The sequence below is a fragment of the Ambystoma mexicanum genome, chromosome 6p, assembly GCF_040938575.1.
Source record: "Ambystoma mexicanum isolate Mex_15411 chromosome 6p, UKY_AmexF1_1, whole genome shotgun sequence".
Classification (NCBI taxonomy): Eukaryota; Metazoa; Chordata; class Amphibia; order Caudata; family Ambystomatidae; genus Ambystoma; species Ambystoma mexicanum.
The window spans coordinates 663,726,134-663,743,445 of record NC_090935.1 but is presented as its reverse complement, the minus strand read 5'-3'; the positions used below and the strand labels follow the sequence as shown (position 1 = coordinate 663,743,445).

The 17,312-nt window shown below is 44.4% G+C and overlaps 1 protein-coding gene across 2 annotated transcripts in view; it reads right to left on the bottom strand.

Moving 5' to 3' along the window:
* The window catches only part of ZFYVE16 (zinc finger FYVE-type containing 16), a 1,039,436-nt gene that overhangs the window by 210,285 nt on the left and 811,839 nt on the right, over positions 1-17,312 (bottom strand). For both annotated transcript variants that reach the window (XM_069627543.1, XM_069627544.1), the window contains exon 15: positions 2,533-2,638. In XM_069627543.1, coding sequence (XP_069483644.1) covers positions 2,533-2,638 — 106 coding nt within the window. The remainder of the gene's footprint in view (positions 1-2,532; positions 2,639-17,312) is intronic.

The window sequence follows — 17,312 nt, the reverse complement described above, 5'->3', positions numbered from 1 at the left end:
GCGGAGGGGGGGGTGAGCCTGACGGCACCTGGTTGCTTCCCACTAGGTTCTCTGCACACTGCTGTCATCAATGGTGCCAAGCCCACCCATGTAGATGGGCCTGCTACTTGCGGCCAGGATCAGAGTGAGGGATCACACGTCCCTACTCACCGGTGGCCATATTGGAATCTCCGTACTTTGACTTTTAATATACTTCTTTTCAGTTAAACTCATACAGATTCTTGTAGGTTTCTTCACCAGTAGCTCTTCTCCGTCACAGTCTAGACTTGAGATAGGGCTGGCTCCATTCAGCCCTTAGCCTTTTCTTTCTTTGGTCTCTCAGCCTAATAAGCTCAGTGGTCTTGTGGACTCCCATCAGCAGTATTATCCTCCTGCAATGAACAAAAGAAAAGTGACACATACTATACAATAGACCAGTGTTTAAAGCAGACTGGTTCAGGCTAGACCAATCCCTGACCGATTGCTCTTGTTCCTTCTTCCACTCCCCTTTATTATTGACTCTGCCCACTTTTGCTCGAATCTCGTTGTGAGCCATGACACCTTCTCTGGTTTCCTATACGAGACCTAATACAGGATGTAGGGTCTTGTCTCCCGATGTGATGTCCCGGGGATGCCTCGTCTGCTGGCTCTTTCACATATCTGCTCCCTGCAGGCCATTTCATGCTGGCCTTGGAGTATATTTTGTCAGTTCCTTGACTAGCATCCGCAACAGCTCTATAAGGATCGCCGCACCGCAGTCTATGTGTAACTCCAATTGGGAGGGTTTGTTTTTTGTTGGGTCTTCTTTCTTGCTGCAGCCCCTGCAATCCATGTGGCGGTGCCCTGTTCAGAGTAAGCAACTCCTGCACTCGCCTCATCGCCTATGTTCCCTGTGGTATTGCCATGTTCAGAGTAAGAGTGAGCGACTTCTCATTACAGCTCTGGCGTTCCATGTGGCATCGACCTGTTCGGGACCGCACCCTGTCTGTTGGGTTCCCCTTCTCTGTCAGATACCGTTTCACAGATGGTCTCGAGTTCTACATGTGGTCCCTACCAATAAGGTGGTGGCAGTCTGCTGAATCCAATCAATAGCGCTGTTGCTAGATCCAGTTTAGTTTTCAAGTGGAAGAGGATCTTTTGTAATCCTCTGTTTTTAAGGTTTTCACAAATATTTGAAATGACTGAATTCAGTATACTGAATTTCTGAAGCTTAATTTGTGTCTTAATGTTAGTTTTTGCACAAAGTTTTTAAGTTGATTGAAACTAAATTATAAATACCTTGGATTTTTGTCCCAAAAAGGTAGCAATATTATTACAAAGTTCTTGTGAAAGAGTTGACCTTTATAGCAGCTGTGGAAAGAAAACATCCACCTGTTTAAACTATGCTTTTTGTGGATACTGAGAATCTATGATTATTTTTGTATACCATTCACTTTTTGAGTTCTTTGTGAATGCTTCGTATAACCAGATGTGAGGTTTACGTTCTTTGGCAGATATGTTACAAAATGAACAATATTTCAACCCTAGTTTGTTTTTCCTTCATGCATCCACCAACTCACGCAACCCAGTCTGAGGACTGGTCTAGTACTTCAATCACCCTGCCCCTATAGCATTCCACTTCTACTGGAGACATCCATGTTGCTGCTCAACTAACATTTACACTCCAGTGGTAATCAGTGGTCAAATTTGAACCCTACGCCTCGGGGTTGGCATCAACATTTTGGTTAGATAAGTGTACAACAATATTTAATTATTCTGTTTTTAGTAATAAACGTTTGTGCCAACTGTCTAATGCCTTACTGATTTATGCGATAAGCGATAGTCCTCCATGCTCCCTAGAGCACAGCCTTGCCTGTCTCAGCGCACATCAACTGAGAATCTGCTGGATCCCCCACTTAGATTTCCACCACCACACAAAACCCACTTCTGCTTCGATCGATCACCTGTGCATGCACTTCGATGAAGCCTTGTCCCTACAGCTGAAGATATATGCAGTGGTCAATGCAGTCTCTATTCAGCTGCACATTCCTGAACACATTTAAACCCTACCTAGCAGACAAATAGTGACAAACAGACCTACTGACTCTAAGCTGCCCAACGACTATATACACTACACTACATACACTAGGATCTTCAACAGATTGTAGTCTGCAGAAATAATAACCGACTTTACCTCAGCCGTGGTAAACAAGACCACTTCAAACATGCATAGAATGAATTATAATTGCTCCAAAACTTGACGCCATGAAGCCTCCAATTCTCTGTCACCACAAAAAAGTAAGATTTGAAAAGCTATGTACATCCTTAGAAGTTCATCTTTTTTGGAGGATTCTATGATCCAGACCTGTTCAAACCAATCATCTCCCACAAAAAGATAAGTTTTCAGCTAAGGGAGAGTCTAGCGGATTATTTTTCAAATGATTTAAAATTTATAAGTTATGAAATAAGCAAAATGTTCAATGATCAAAACAACATTACGAGAAAGGTCTAATGAATTAAAACACCAACATTCATAAAGTCACAAGGCACCCACATCTTTCATGTTCTCCTTACCTCGGTACATTTCACCAGTTTGTCATTTGATTCAAAGTCAGACTCCTGGGTAATTTTATCACTTAAAATTCCTTCGAGAGATTGTCCATCAATAGGGCTGACGACACTATGGAAGTGAACAATGTAATTAGCACACTTTCAAATTGAAACAATTAACTGATATCAACCTTACTTTTTAAAAACAAAACACTGGAAATCATGTATTGCTTGTGGTTTTACAAGCAGAAGGTGACAGATTTAGTGTCGGACAATATTTACTTTGGGGTTTTCCACTGCATTATCACTGTAAAAAGCCCTGCTCCCATTCTCTGCCTTTGTTGCTCATATCACTATTTATACAAATGATAGTTAATATTTGGACACCCACTTATAAAAAATATTTGGTTGAACTCAATTACAATAATGTGTACACAGTATAGAAATTGTTATATTACAGCCATCAGAATCCATTATTTAGTTATATCGTATTCAGTCCTGTGTAAGCTATGACAACTATCAAAACGACAAACAATAAAATGAACTCAAAGTAATATGGCATTTTGGATTCTCAAACAGTTCAGTGTTTATATTAATTCTGTGATCATTGAAACACCTACCCCCACGTTTAAGTTTAAAGTAAATGTATCCACATTACAGCTCAGCAGCTACTAGTTAGTAAGTAAACCATTGTAACTACTTCCTGAGAGTCCCCAATACTCCAAGCGCAACCCCTTCTTGTCACAGTCACGCCTAGATCAGGTGCATCTGCAACTTAGGTACAGGCACACAACAGGTCTTGTATGGGAACTTGTAAAAACTGACCACCTTCCTTAATGGCCATTTTGCGACTACCGTATCCATATCTCTGAAGAGAGGATGGCACTCTCCAGCAAAGGATAATGTAAGGCAAGGACCACGATAAGGGAGAGCAAGACTTCGGCAATAAGGATTAACGTGACGTGATCATAGCATTACCGCTTTTTCCCCTCATACTTCAGACTCGTGCTGCCAACATTGCTGCAAATAATTTGAAGACTGGAACACTCAAAAACATCAGCACCCAAAATGTACTTTCACACAAATTGATGACTCTGGACATTGACTCTGCTGCAGTCCTATATTGAAAATTAAATAATGTTTATTTCACTGAGTCAAAGCACATACAATACGGTCCTATGAAATACAAATCTTCCTTTCGCGAAATATAACTTTGGCTTTAAAGGATGATACTGCATCTTTGAATACGGGAGGGGAACGTGACAAAGTACATTTTCTGATGAGACATTTTTCTACCATTTTCAAAGCACAGGACACAGACTTTGATCGTCAGGCCACTTATTTTCGGAGCAAGGTGGCCCAAGGTAGGGAAATCTCCAAAGGCATATTATATAAATAATAAAATCTGTTCCATCCAATAAAGCCCTGGGCTGCGATGGGCTGACATCTTCATTTAATAAAAACATTTCAATCTGTTCTTGTACCTGAAATGGTATGTTTGTTCAATCACTTTCAGGAAAGGGGCTCAAAAACTCCAACAATGGGTGACTCCTCCCTGTCTCAACCTCAAAACGTATAAGGCTCCCCACTATTGTACTTGCTATCACCCGATTAGAAATGTAAACTTTGATGCCCAAATATATTGCAGGATCCTCTTACTGTTTGACTCTTTCTTCCCGGACTGAAGGACCAGGACCAAATGGGCTTTAGTTTGAGAAGACAAGTCCAGTATAACATTACGAGTGGTGTCGATAACCATTGGTATATCCCTTTATGAGAAATGTACTTTTGCAATCTTCTCAGGCGATGCAGAAAAACAAAACGATTGACTAAGTAAAATTAAACTTTTTTCATTAAGTAATCTCCAGATATGGATTTTCCCTAACTCTAAGTTCAGGATGAATAACCTTATTTTGTTATCAGACACTATCACCAATAGAATTAGACAGGGGTGCCCCTACCACACCGTTCTCTTTAAGATGTGCTTTATCCCTGTAAATCATAGCTTAAAGAATTAGGAAACTGTAGCAAGTCTTCTCAATCAAAAGAAATCAAGTTTGTCGGAAGCGGCATCTGCTTTCCTGTTGTGCGGCTTGACAGACTTGTGGCATGTCGCTAGGCCCCCTCCTCTAGCTTCTTTGGTAGTCCGGTGGTGCGGCTGTTGAGTTTTGGTGGCAGTGACCCACGACAGCAAGTACCATATTACACGGATTGCTGCCCTGAGCCGGAGCCGATGTTGGTACTGATTTTGATCCTGTTGCCTGTGCTTGTCTGGAGTCTGCTCGAGCCGGTGCTGACACGCAGTGCAGAGACTTAGAGGGCTATGCACTTCCCAGGTAACAGTTTTGACAGTGTTGACATCCACCCCGTGAAATCCCAAGATTTGCTCTCAATTTTAGGCTGTCGGTTAACCCGGCAGCTGGGTATTTTTGTTTACCTCACCCAGTTCTACCCACAACCAGCAGCAGCAGCTAGTGCTTACTGCACCCTGCAAGTCGTTGACCACTGGCCGAAATGGACTTGGGAATGGGCCTCTCAATCATTTGGTACGAGAGGCTCTTGCATTTAGAACTGCTTTGTGCCATAATCTTATGTCACGTGTCTGCATCATTGCATCCCTCCTGCTGAAGCGCCTGGAGTAAGGGAGTGTTCCGTTGCTCAGCTACTCGTGGGTGCTTCTCTTGACATGAAGTCGTTGAAGTCTTCCAAACATCACTGCTACAGCTTAAGGAGTGGGATACTGTGTAAAGGGAAACGTCCTTGCGTATTAAAAAGGCTAAGTTATCAGAAATGGATGGGCAACCTAACATTAGTGGGTTTTTATTGGATCTGCAGCAACATTGGCTGAAGCTGTGCCAACTATCGATCAATTATCCACAGTGGGAGCTTCTAATGTGGGGATAAGTACTCATTTTAACTCTACACTTGTTGACAATAATGTATCCCTCTTAAATATGTGTTGCACACTCCAGAAAAATACACAAGGCAAAGCCCCCACTGAGTATGACATTATTGGCACCAATTTATCGGTCAGTGCCAAGTTCGAAATATTGCACCCCTCTACAGAACAAATTCATAGTGGGAGTGAGGCAGACCAAGACCATGACAATTTCAGATTTACCCGATCACCGACACATTCGTCTTGTGGCAATACTCCCTGTACATTGATGCTAAATGTCCTCATGTGCACACTAGGCTCTTCTTTTGTTATGCACCAATCTGGCTGAGGACCAATTTGAAACGAAAATCATTTTGGCAAGAGTAGTGGATGTTATATTGGATTGCAGCACTGATCCTACCCAAATCACAGTAAGGGTATCTGAGAGAAGTGACGTCCAACCATTGCCCACTGAGGCTCCTGTATTTACGGTCCAGCACAACATCACTCAGACGACTCAGGGCCCAACAATGGGTCCATGTCAGTTTTCTCCTGCAACATTGCTGAATACAAAGATACTTCCCATCGATGGGCAAGGGGGTGGCACTATCAGGCAGGTTGCTTTATGTGGGCCTATTGATTCATGGCTTCGCCCTCCATCTGCCCCTCTTGTATCATTTATGCCAGTGCTAGCGGGCACAGAGTTAAATAAGGAGAAGAAGGCACAAAATTCTGGGCATGTGCACATCAAGAGTTCTGCATTGTGCCATCCGGCTTGATTCAGTGAATGGAAGCACTGATGTCCTCAATTCCCTACCCCAATCTTGCCCTACCATCTACCTTCTGGAATCTTACCCATAATGAGCAAGGCAATGAGCTACATCTGGGGAATTTAGTAAACAGTGAGGAAATGAGTCCCAAAGCAGAGTGCCCGTTTCTAAATAGATCTTTGTTGTTAGGAAACAGATTCTGGGTATCACAGCCATTATTAGTGCTGATATACTGGGTGTTAAACTTCCAAACTGGTTTAGTCCCACGAACCAGGTCCTAATCGAGCTCGTATCACCTGTGGTGTCTTAATTATTATAGATGTGTTTCACCATCTTATACAAGCTGGGCTTTCGGCTAACAGTATGCCATAAACAAATTACAAAGATCTATGATGTTAATCCGAGGGGCTTTATGCTTACTCCAGTGGTGGGTAATCCTACTGTGAATCCTTCTCTTGAAAGGCTCAGTCTGTCGATCCCAGGTGCAAGTGTTCTCAACGAAGTCGGTAGGTCCAGAGTCCACATGTGGGGCCCCCAGATCCTCTGAATCTGAATAAGCAATGACATTGTGATCGCCCTGTTGGTGTTACATCGGCCCATGAGACTGTTTGTGACTTTATCCTATGTTTTGATCCCTAATACCTTAGTTTATACCATCGGAATCAATGCGTGTGATGTCGTGGAACATAGCAAGTATCCAGAATCATATGGAAGATCCTGCATGGCTGGATCTGGTGCATTCCCACAACATTATAGCCTTGCGAGAGACATGGTAATTGGTGGCCTATGATATTCAGGGTTTTGTATCACTTCATGTAGCAGCTCTAAAGGGGAAAAAAGGGCACCCTAATGGTGGATTGAATGTGTGGATTAATGTGAAATTACTTTCGACAATATGTATGTTTCCCATTGTCCTTGGTGATTATATGGAAATTCAAACGTGTTGTCTTGATGGGTCTAATCTTTTGCTCATCAACCTGTATAATCGCCCTGACATCATCGCAAGTTGTTACTATTACTATTATTGGAGGAAAGAGTAACCAAATTGAGGGACTGTCACGCTGTTTAGATAAAAATCATTATTTGCAGTGACCTAAACCTCCAATTTGAACCGCAGGACATCATGGCAGGGATAATGGGTGAGGAGGACACGAGATGGAGTGTGGGGGGATCTGGTGGCGGAGTGTCCAAAGAGGAATTACACAGTCACCAAGGAGGTAGCAAGAGTGTTCCTGTCGCTTGGCCTCAGGGCATGCAACGGCAGATTTACAAGTGACCGTCCTGTGAGTAAAACCGATGGTTGCATTCCAAATGTAGTTTGATTGATTACATCCTGGTGAATGTGGAATCCCGGGGGCCTTTACAGGACTTTTAGGTGCTAAAGAAGCTGGAAAGCGAAAATAGCCCTGTTGTAGCCTCTGTAGCAGGGTCACAGTTTGGTGTAAGGGGAGAGGTCCAGGGGTATAAAACTACTCCCAGAGTCAAGGGGTGGTGTCAGATGTGTCATTAAGTGGCATTCATTAAACTTACAGACCAAATTACCAGGCATCTAAGCAATCTTTTTGCCCCTTCTTGAGCTTTTTTGCCAAAGTGAGGCTAACAATGTTGACCATCTTCTTCAAGTGCATGAAGGTATTCTGAGTTCTCTAGGAGAATGCTTGAGCAGTCCTCAGTCTTTTGGTACCAGAAGGGCTCCTCGCACTACCCCATGGTACGGCGGTGAATGTCTGGCTGCTAACAAGGTCTTGATTGAGCATTCAAATGGTCGCAGGAAGTTGGGCCGGTTGGCCTTGACTGATGCCAGGCCTGGGCGCAGGAGCCCTGAAGAGGAAGGTAAGGAGATTTTGGGGGCTTGGGGAAAAAGATGGGTGGAGGTGCTGGATTACGTTGCTGGAGGCAGGGGAGGAGAGAACACAGCAGCCCCGGGTGCAGCAACCACATAGGTTGCTCTGAACCCAGGCATGCATCGGTAGATTCAGCCCGCGTGTGGAGCAACCCGATTGGCCGCTCCATCTGCCGAGGGCGCTAAATATAAATTGCCATCAGACTGGTATCTAACCCCAGTTGAAGATTTACCCAGCCGCCTTTCCCTTTTCTGACAGTGCCTACTGCATCAGGATTCTAATATGCAAGCACTGGGTTCCTGCTATATAGTACAACTATTCTCAATTAGGTTCCCACCCCTAAAAACAGATAGCTAAACTTAATTTACCCAGGAATCCAATGTTCGTCCTTTTGCAGGCTGTTGAAAATTATATTTTTTATAAACAGTCTGGTACCCAAGCAAGGCTGGTCACACAAATGATATTAGTGGCTATGCTGACAATTGCTCAACATTGGAAGCCCTAAGAGCTCCATTGATCCATGTTTGGTGGACTAGGATCTGGAATGCCTTAGCAATAGAGAAACTCCTAGCATCCCTGAAAGGCGAAATTAACTAATACACAACCTGATTACCCTTTATTAAATTTGTTCAGGAATCCCAAGAGAAAAATGGATTACACAGACCTAAATTGCTGTTAATCATGTACAACAAACCTGCTTCATTGCTCTTTTCCTCTCCTTTTGAAATGCTGCATTCCGACATTGGTGCCAAGAATTCTCTGGTTAACAATGGTATCTCATTTTGAATTCATACAGCCTTTCAATGACAATGTATGATTGATTGTGCCACAATGCGTTATTTTAAACCATGCATCTGTTATTCTGTTGGATCCTAAATTAATACGCGTTTTTATGGAAAAAAAGAAAGTGGCCGAGTGTTGGGAGTATACAAAAACTAAAGAGGTAGCTCAACATTCTGGGCATTACCTTGGTTTGGAAGGCCCAGGCTCGCTGGCCAAAATTGTGTGATGTTGGTCAAAACACTAACATCCATCTTGGCCCTCTTAAACTGTATTATCCTTGGCAAATCGCTTTAGGGTACTCATTTTGAATGAGTTTTTAAATCAGCCAGGGCAGGCTGTGATTGTGGCCATTTCCCAGCCGGTTTGTTAAAATAAAAACCCACAGCAATCGAGGAAGTTCCCGAGTTCCAGTAATGGCGACCACCATGGAGGCGTATGGTGTCCACCATTACAATGAACCCCTATGGATTCAACCAACTTTTTGCTGTTATGTAATACAAGCCTTAATCTGGTGGGATTTAAACCGTGCAGTCGACATACAGATTTAAACTGGCGGAGACGCAGTCTGTTTCTCAAAGAGTGGGGATATGTAAATGCACATAGCATATCTCCTGCTCCTTTGTTCATTATCTCAAGGGTATTCAAATTAAAATGCTATAGAGCGGAAAAACAGTACAGAGCTTGTCACTTTGTGTTTTTTCTGATTGGTGCCATGTTGATACAAGATCAAAAGGATCCTAGAGGTTGGAAGTAACTAGAAACTAGCTAAATGCTATGAAACTAAGAATTATTCTATAGACATATCAAATGCACTACCCTTCAGCACTAAAAACACGTCACATTTGCAACAATCATACTAACCGCCTTGCAGACACTTGCATGGAATAACACAGAAAATGTATGTATGCCCTAGAGACAAAGACTTTTAGAATATAAAAGACAGACATATCGCTTTGCCAACGGTTGTCACTTATGTACTGGTCATGTCCTCCTGTTTATCGACCAAGGCTATATGTCTCGTAGTGATCAAGCTAGTTACATTCTAAAAAAATAGTCTGGATTCACTATATGTGCCCAACAGTGGAATTCATTTTGAGAATAATAATCATGAAAAGCAATGCAGGAGACAATATTGGATGGTACATTCTGACCATTCGCCCCACAATCAATGCTGCAAGTAAAGGAACCAATTGCCTTTAAAAAAAAAAATTGCATTTTTTTGTAGCATTTTAAAACATTTAAAATATTTCCAATATTGCCAATTAAAGTTAAGAAATTGTCAAATGCAGTCCAATTTAGCCACTCTTGCCACTTACATTCTGCCCCCCAAGAAATGCCACCTCCTTCCTTCCGCAAGTCAAGGCCTGCATCTTATTTAAAGAGCAGTATTGTTCTCCTCTTTCAAAGAAACTTGACCAAAAAAGCTCATTTTAGGCTAATAAACCTACATGTAACTTTGAAGATGCTGGAAAAAATAATTTGTTATTCTTCAATTTCAAGAGGTTAATGGTTGCCTGCATCCTATCCAGACATTTTTCAATCCTAGAAATTGAACAGTGCTAAGTGCTAGGATAAATCACAGAGAATTACAAATGAAGGCTCGTTTGCTTTCCTAGACCTTAGATTTCCCTGCAGCGTTGAGGGCATAGAAGGGTTTCTCCACCTGGAGAGGTTAGCAAGGATTGGACGAGCCAGGGGTTATACAATGGCCTTGTTAAAGACTCCTTTATGGTAAGATGCCCAACAGATTAAGGTGGACTCCTTAACCTCCCCACCAGATTCCTTGTGATCTAGACCCCTGAAGCCAAGAGGATTACATTCAAAACAAATGCCTTGCAAAAACGTCCCTGATCAATATTGCCCTAATTTAACAAAGTTGCATCATGTGGCATAAGGAAGCTCTACAGTCTGCAAAGCAATGTCTGCCAACATGCCCCTACTGTATTGAAGTCTAGGCGTAGAAAAGTTTATGCTTTTCAAGTGGGTAAAATACGGAATTTGTTATAATATGCCATTCCAACATGTCAATGGCCATGCTTGGGGTACCTGGACGGTCCATGTTCATGGCATCGCCTGGTCCTGTCAAGTTTAAGTGGATTCAAAGGAAGAAAGGGTTTCTACATTATATCAAAGCGGCATGTGGGAATTCTTTTTCTACTGACAGGAAGGTGTCCTTATTGATGCATTTTTTAGGATATGAGGGGCAGCAAATGTTTTAAATCCTATCCTAACTGGACGGTGTAGGTGATGGTGATGGTGATGCATCCAATGAGTTTGAAGTTGCTCTCTTCAAGTTAGATAAACATTTTAACCCGAAAACAAGTACCATCCCAGAGCAGAACAATTCTGGCGCACGAATGCAGGAAAATGGAGTGTGTGTGTAGAGGAATAGGTCACAGCCCCCTAGTCTTGACTTGCAGATTTGGTAATTCTCCCGATGAGCACATTTGGGACCAATTCATGACTCACTGGAGTAACAATAGGATTAGGGAGGAACTCTGGGTGAATGACAAAACTAACCTGGAAGAAGTTCTTCAGATTGCAAAACGTGTTAAACATTCAATGGCATGTGTGGCCGAGTTGGTCAAGGCAGAGAATAAAGACAGTCAAATTTAAGTGTTGAAAGTTTCGGATGAAAAACAGAAAAAGAAACAAAAAGGAAAATGTACCAAACAAAGGAAGTGGGGAAAACCAAAGGTGCACGTGTGAAAGTACAAAGGAACGAGGATCGGCTGTGATTTAGATTTGCCAGTGGGTCACACTTTGCTGCGTCTCCAGTGTGTCCTGAAAGGACGGTGATGTGTTCCAAGTGTATGGAACAAGGACACTTTGCTAACTATTGTAAATATTTTCAGTTTAACAAAAAAAAAGGCACTTTATGTGACTGAGGATGGACAATGCTCATCCGAGGAAGAAGTTGTTTTGTTGGTCATGTTGAAGTTACTGCTGTTAACGTCATACAAGGTGTAGATTAAGAAGAGTGTGAAAGTCTGTATTATGCCTTGGTTAGTGAGCATGGTATGGCTGTGTTGATGATGGCAGATTCAGGGGCAAAGATTTCTCTCATGTCAAAGGATGTTTATGAACAACAGGACATAGGGGTGATGTGAGAAATGTGTCAAAGCCAGATGTGAGCCAAGGTGGAAATAATTTGGACAACATTTAATTTCTTGGGTATTTTGAAGCGCAATTTGAGTTTAAAGGATGGAATGCCCAAGGGAAAATATATGTGAGAAAAAAAGTGTGCGACACTGTTCGGGTGGTGTGATCAAAAAAGGTTGGGGATAAGGCTAGATCTCAATATGTCTGAACAAGTTCTGCATGTGGTTGAAACAACTTGTGGGAAATTCAAAAGAGTTTTCAGAAAAGGTGTAGCAAAAGTCAAAGGTATGAAACACCAGATTGTTTTAAAAACGGGGGAGTGTGCCTGTGGCGGCCACATTGCATTCTATTGCCCTAGTATTGAGAGATGGTGTGAAGGAGGAGCTACAGAAATTGTGCAAAATGGGAGACATTGAGAGAGCTAGTAATGTGCAGTGGATTCCTCCTTTAATAGTGGTGAGGAAGCCTTCAGGAGAATTGTGTTTGTGTGTCGATCTCTGAGAGTTAAACAAGTGTTTAGTGGTAGAAAGACACCCTCTGCCAATCATTACCGAGATGCTTGCCATGATTGGAGATGGGAGGGTATTTTCAAAGTTGAATATGGCCTCAGCATATCACCAGAAAATGGCTTTCCAAGCAGAGAACATAGTATGCAGTAGCTTGACCACATTGTCATCGTCATGGCCATCTTCCACACCCCTACCGGAAAACATAGCTTTAGGTTCCAAAGCCAGTGTTTACCCTGGTATCGACCCCACAGTGTCCTGGATCTCCCCCAAAACCCCTGTACCACAGGGCAAGACCAAAACGTGTGACCCAGCATACCTGGCCGTCCATGCCCGCGCCAGCAGTCAGCAGACGACACCATCTCCATTGCAGCCATCCTGGTTGGAGTATAATAAAACCTTTGAATGATTTTGTATTGGATCTCTCTGTTGCCCATATTATAACACACCTCAATAATCAGGGAGAAGGAGTAAATATCCCGTAATCCAGCTGTGAGTCTAACTCAACCACCCATTGTTCCGCTAATATCCCATTCCTTCCCATGTTGTTTGGGATGCTAAGTAGATAGAAGGCCTTCATTTTGGGAAACTTCAACTAGTGATTCTCTAGTTCTAACTCGCAGCTCAAGGGGCTGTGGGAAAATGTGGTCTCAGTCGCCTGGGCACGGATCGCTGAGATCACTGCCCTGTGTTCTAACTAAGCAGTGCTTGACAAGCCCAATGCCTCCCCAGCCTCAGTGTTACGCTCACCTGGTCTCTGCGGAGGCGTTGGGGGATGGTTGCAGCCCTCCCGGGGGTGAGGTCACTCGGGTCCGACTTCTCCCTCTGCACTTATGTGGTGACTGGTGGTAATAGGTGATGCTGCTCGGGACTGCTCCTGTGATGAGAATAGGGGGCGCGAGTATGCCAGCTTTTGCGCCCGATCCCCTTTCAGACCCCTTCTCCCAAACCGTGGTACCTGTGGGATGCGCTGTCCCTGGAAAGCTCACCTGTTGATTCGTTTTTGGCGAGCACTCCGTCCTGCTGCTTCTGGCAGGGGCGCTTGTATGATCTGGAACAAGTTCCTTCACTGGTCCCTTGCACGTGGTAGTTCAGTCCTGCTGCAACTAAGCCACTATACTTCAGGAAGTGTTCCTGTTTGCCTTTTTATTTCCTCGTCTGTTTTTGTTGTATTGTAAAGTTCGATGTCTTGTATTGCTGTCCGTTCGACTTTTGATGTTTGCTCTTTTGCTTTCTTTCCTTGCAGGTGATGTTGCCGGCCCGAGTTTGTGGATGTGGAGTGTGGTTCTGTGGCATCGGGATCAAGATCACTGGATGTCAGGAGATGAGTGTGCAGATGAAGCGATGAAGCACCGGTTTCCTGGAGGTGAGTATGCAGGAGAACGCCTGGTTTCAAAGGTAAGTAAACTGGTCCAATCGGCGGTGAGCGTCACGTTGCATGCGAGTGCACAGTAACGCGAAGCACCGGCTTTAAGGATGGAGCATCTTATGTAGCTGAGCTGCTAAAGCCACGCCCACCAGGTTCAGCCTGCCTGCCGCACCTGATGGGTCAGCACATGGCCTAGGGAGCCACACCCGATGTGTCAGCATATTAGGATGTTCTCTGGAATAAAAGCTTTTAGCTCCTGGAAAGTTCTTGTAAAATAAAAGCACTCATGCACTGAAATAAAGTAAAAGCACTCCTGCACTGAAATAAAGTGTTCCTGCTCACATCTCTGCCCAAAGGGACATAAGTGAGTCAAGTGACCCATTGCCCCCATCACATCACCATGCGTCGAGATCAGGCCATCTCTCCCTCTCTTCCTCACTAGTTAGGAAAAGTGCAAATAGGCTTAGCCACCCCCAGATCGACTTAACATCCACCCCGGTCTTCTTCAGTAGCTGCGACCAGGCTTTTAACCATGAACTGACTACAAGATGAGAGGTAATTTAGTGCAGGATGCCGGACCACAGAAGGGCCTCCACCTCCCAGGTTGTAGAGCCACCAATTCAGATGCGTGCCAACTGACCCAGTTTTCTGCTTCTCCCTTGTCCAGATGGTTGTCTTGGAGAAATACTATATCGCCCCTCTCATCCTGCATTAAATTCAACGTCCTATGCCGCTTAATCGGGTCACTCAAACCCTGAATATTCAGGGTAAGAGGTCATTCCAAACGGTTTCCAATCCCCAGCAATCTCACACCCTTCCAACCATCTAGCAGATCACCATGCGGTCTAACCATACAGGATCACTGATACCCCAATCCGCTAACCCGCCCACCAGAGAGCCTTGCACACCCACCCCCGATGTCCAGCTCAGACAACTATTTTCACACCCCTCTCTTGCACCATGCCCACATCACCCGCACCTCCTCCCCATGCAGCAGGAAAAAAAAAACAATCATAAGAGAAAAATAACCTGTGACCAAGTAAAAATTGGGCCCCTGAGTGATGAGCCCAATAAGACAACCATAGAACCAATGCATAATCAATGGTTTTTGGGGTCATAGGCCTCACTCACATTCTGCCAATATCAAAGTGCTAAAAGTCAATCAAAACCAGTCATAACACCAACTAGGGGGTATGACAAGCCGCATCTCGGGAGCTTCATTAGCAAGTCACAGCACCGTAGCGTCCCTGGTTGGAGCTCCACCAATTTTGACCCTCCAGAGCAGCCCACCACTGCCTACAAAATACAGGCATGGAGGCGCCTGCGGTAAGGGTGTCAAAATAAGATACAGTTGACCACTGTGCCATATAGCTGTCAAGATCGTGGCTTGTCCAGTCTTCCCCTCCCTGCCACGTGCGAGGGGCCTTAGGTCGCCAGCTTTTCTTTTCCCATCGTGGCTTCTTAAGACCCCTGTCCCCCGACAGGCGCTGATCTGAGGTCCCATCCTATGAGTTAGAATAACAAGTTACTTTTTTTTTTTTTTTACTTTTGTTTATTGGCAGAAAGTTAAGACCGGTATAGCACAGTTTTTTTACACAAATAAACAGAAATCACCATAGCACAGTTGGGCATTATAACATACATTTTAAGATAGGTCCCGGAAGGGGGGGTGGGGGGACATTGACAACCCCACGGTAGGCAAGGTGTCCAGTGTTTATGGCAATGCGTCGGGCGGACCCGAAGGGGGGATGGGGCTCCACTCCACCACCTCTCCATTGTTCAGATAGGTGCAGAATTCCGTCCATACATTCTTTGGACGTGATGGCATGGGCAGGGATCGGATGTACTCCTCACAGGTTTGCACCCAGGTGATGGCCTTCAACCACATATCAAAGGTGGGGGGAAAAGTGACGTTTCCATCTTTGCAAAATACATCTTTTAGCAACAATAGCACACACATTCAGAAATGTAGACTTTTTTTCGCATTATCTCCGGACCAAATTCCAAACAATAGGGCCAACGGGTCGCGGTCTATTGGGGACCCAACTATCTCTGTGAGCGCTCTCACCACCTCCTGCCAGAACTCCCCCAGCGCAGAGCAGGACCAAAACATGTGCATATGATCAGCCTCTCCAGAGTTGCATTTAGGGCACTTGTTGGTAGGGGAGCATGTGAAGTTTGCTACCCTATACGGTGTGTAATAAAGTCTGTTTAGTAATTTATATTGTATACAGCAGAATCTAGCGCTTAGGGAAACTTTACCCGTATGTGCACACATTTTGCCCCACATGCTATCAGTGATTTCCATTTCCAGCTCTCTGGCCCAAGCTTCCCGTGGTTTGAGGGACGTGTTCTCTCGTTTTGTTAGTTGCATTGTATACAAGGAGGACACTATGCCCCTGCCGCCAGTGGAGTTGGCTATGTATTGGAGTTTGGGCGAGTCTGGGGGCTCGTTTGGGTAGGACGGCCATATTGTGCGAACCGCAGCTCTAAGCCTAAAGTATTGTAGTAGCTCAAGCGCAGAGTTGGAAGGCTCGGGCCGCCATGTTTGGGGGGTGATGAATTTACCATCTGGGAATAGGTCTGTCGTAAGGGTAGCCATTTATAGTATGGGCGATGGCCTTGTGTCGGATTCAAGATCATATTCCATGCTCTGAATGTGGTGGCCATAGGGTCTGTGGGGGCATCTGTCTGGAACGTATGATGTAGTAGCAGAGTCATAATGTTAGTCTCGTCCCCCGCCAGTCTCTCCAATTTGACGTTTGGAGGTGGGTTTAGGTGTGCATACCAGTGTGTGGCGTGTTGGGCCTGTGCCGCAACCCAGTACAGGGTTAGATCAGGGGCTGAGAAAACCCCTTTTTCATAGGGAGGGGTCACATGTAGCCACTTTTTGCAGACTGCCCCGGAATGCCAGAGGAATTGGGCGGACATCGCCTGGATTCTCCTAAAATATTGCTTCCCGGGCCACGCTGGAACATTAGCAAAGATGTATAGGAGCTTAGGGACCGCAATCATTTTGACTAGTGACAGCCTGCCTGCCATGGACAGAGGGAGGTTGCGCCATTTGAGCATCTTGGATTGAATATGCTGTGCCATTGTATCGTAATTATTCGCCAGTAAGGAGGTTTTGGTTAGTGAAACTTGTACCCCTAAGTACTTGATACCTCCTGGGGACCAATGCAGGGAAATTCACACGTGGGTTGTTGGATTGCCGCAGTTAGAGTTAATGGTGAAGCCAGAGAACGTTCTTATTTTGGTTATGTCTCGGATGATCGGGTCAAGATGTGTGGAAGTGTCCCTGACATATAGGAGTACGTCATCAGCGTATAATGAGATAATTTCCGGCGTGTCCTGTAGGTGAATACCTTTGCAGGTATGTCAGTCTCTAATGTGGTCTGCCATGGGCTCGATGACGAGCGCAAAGAGGATGGGGGAGAACGGGCATCCCTGACGAGTGCCCCTGTGTAGCGCAAAAGGGGAGGAGAGGATGGAATTGACAAGCACCCTGGCCCTTGGATAAGCGTATAGCAATTTTATGTAGGAAATCATGTT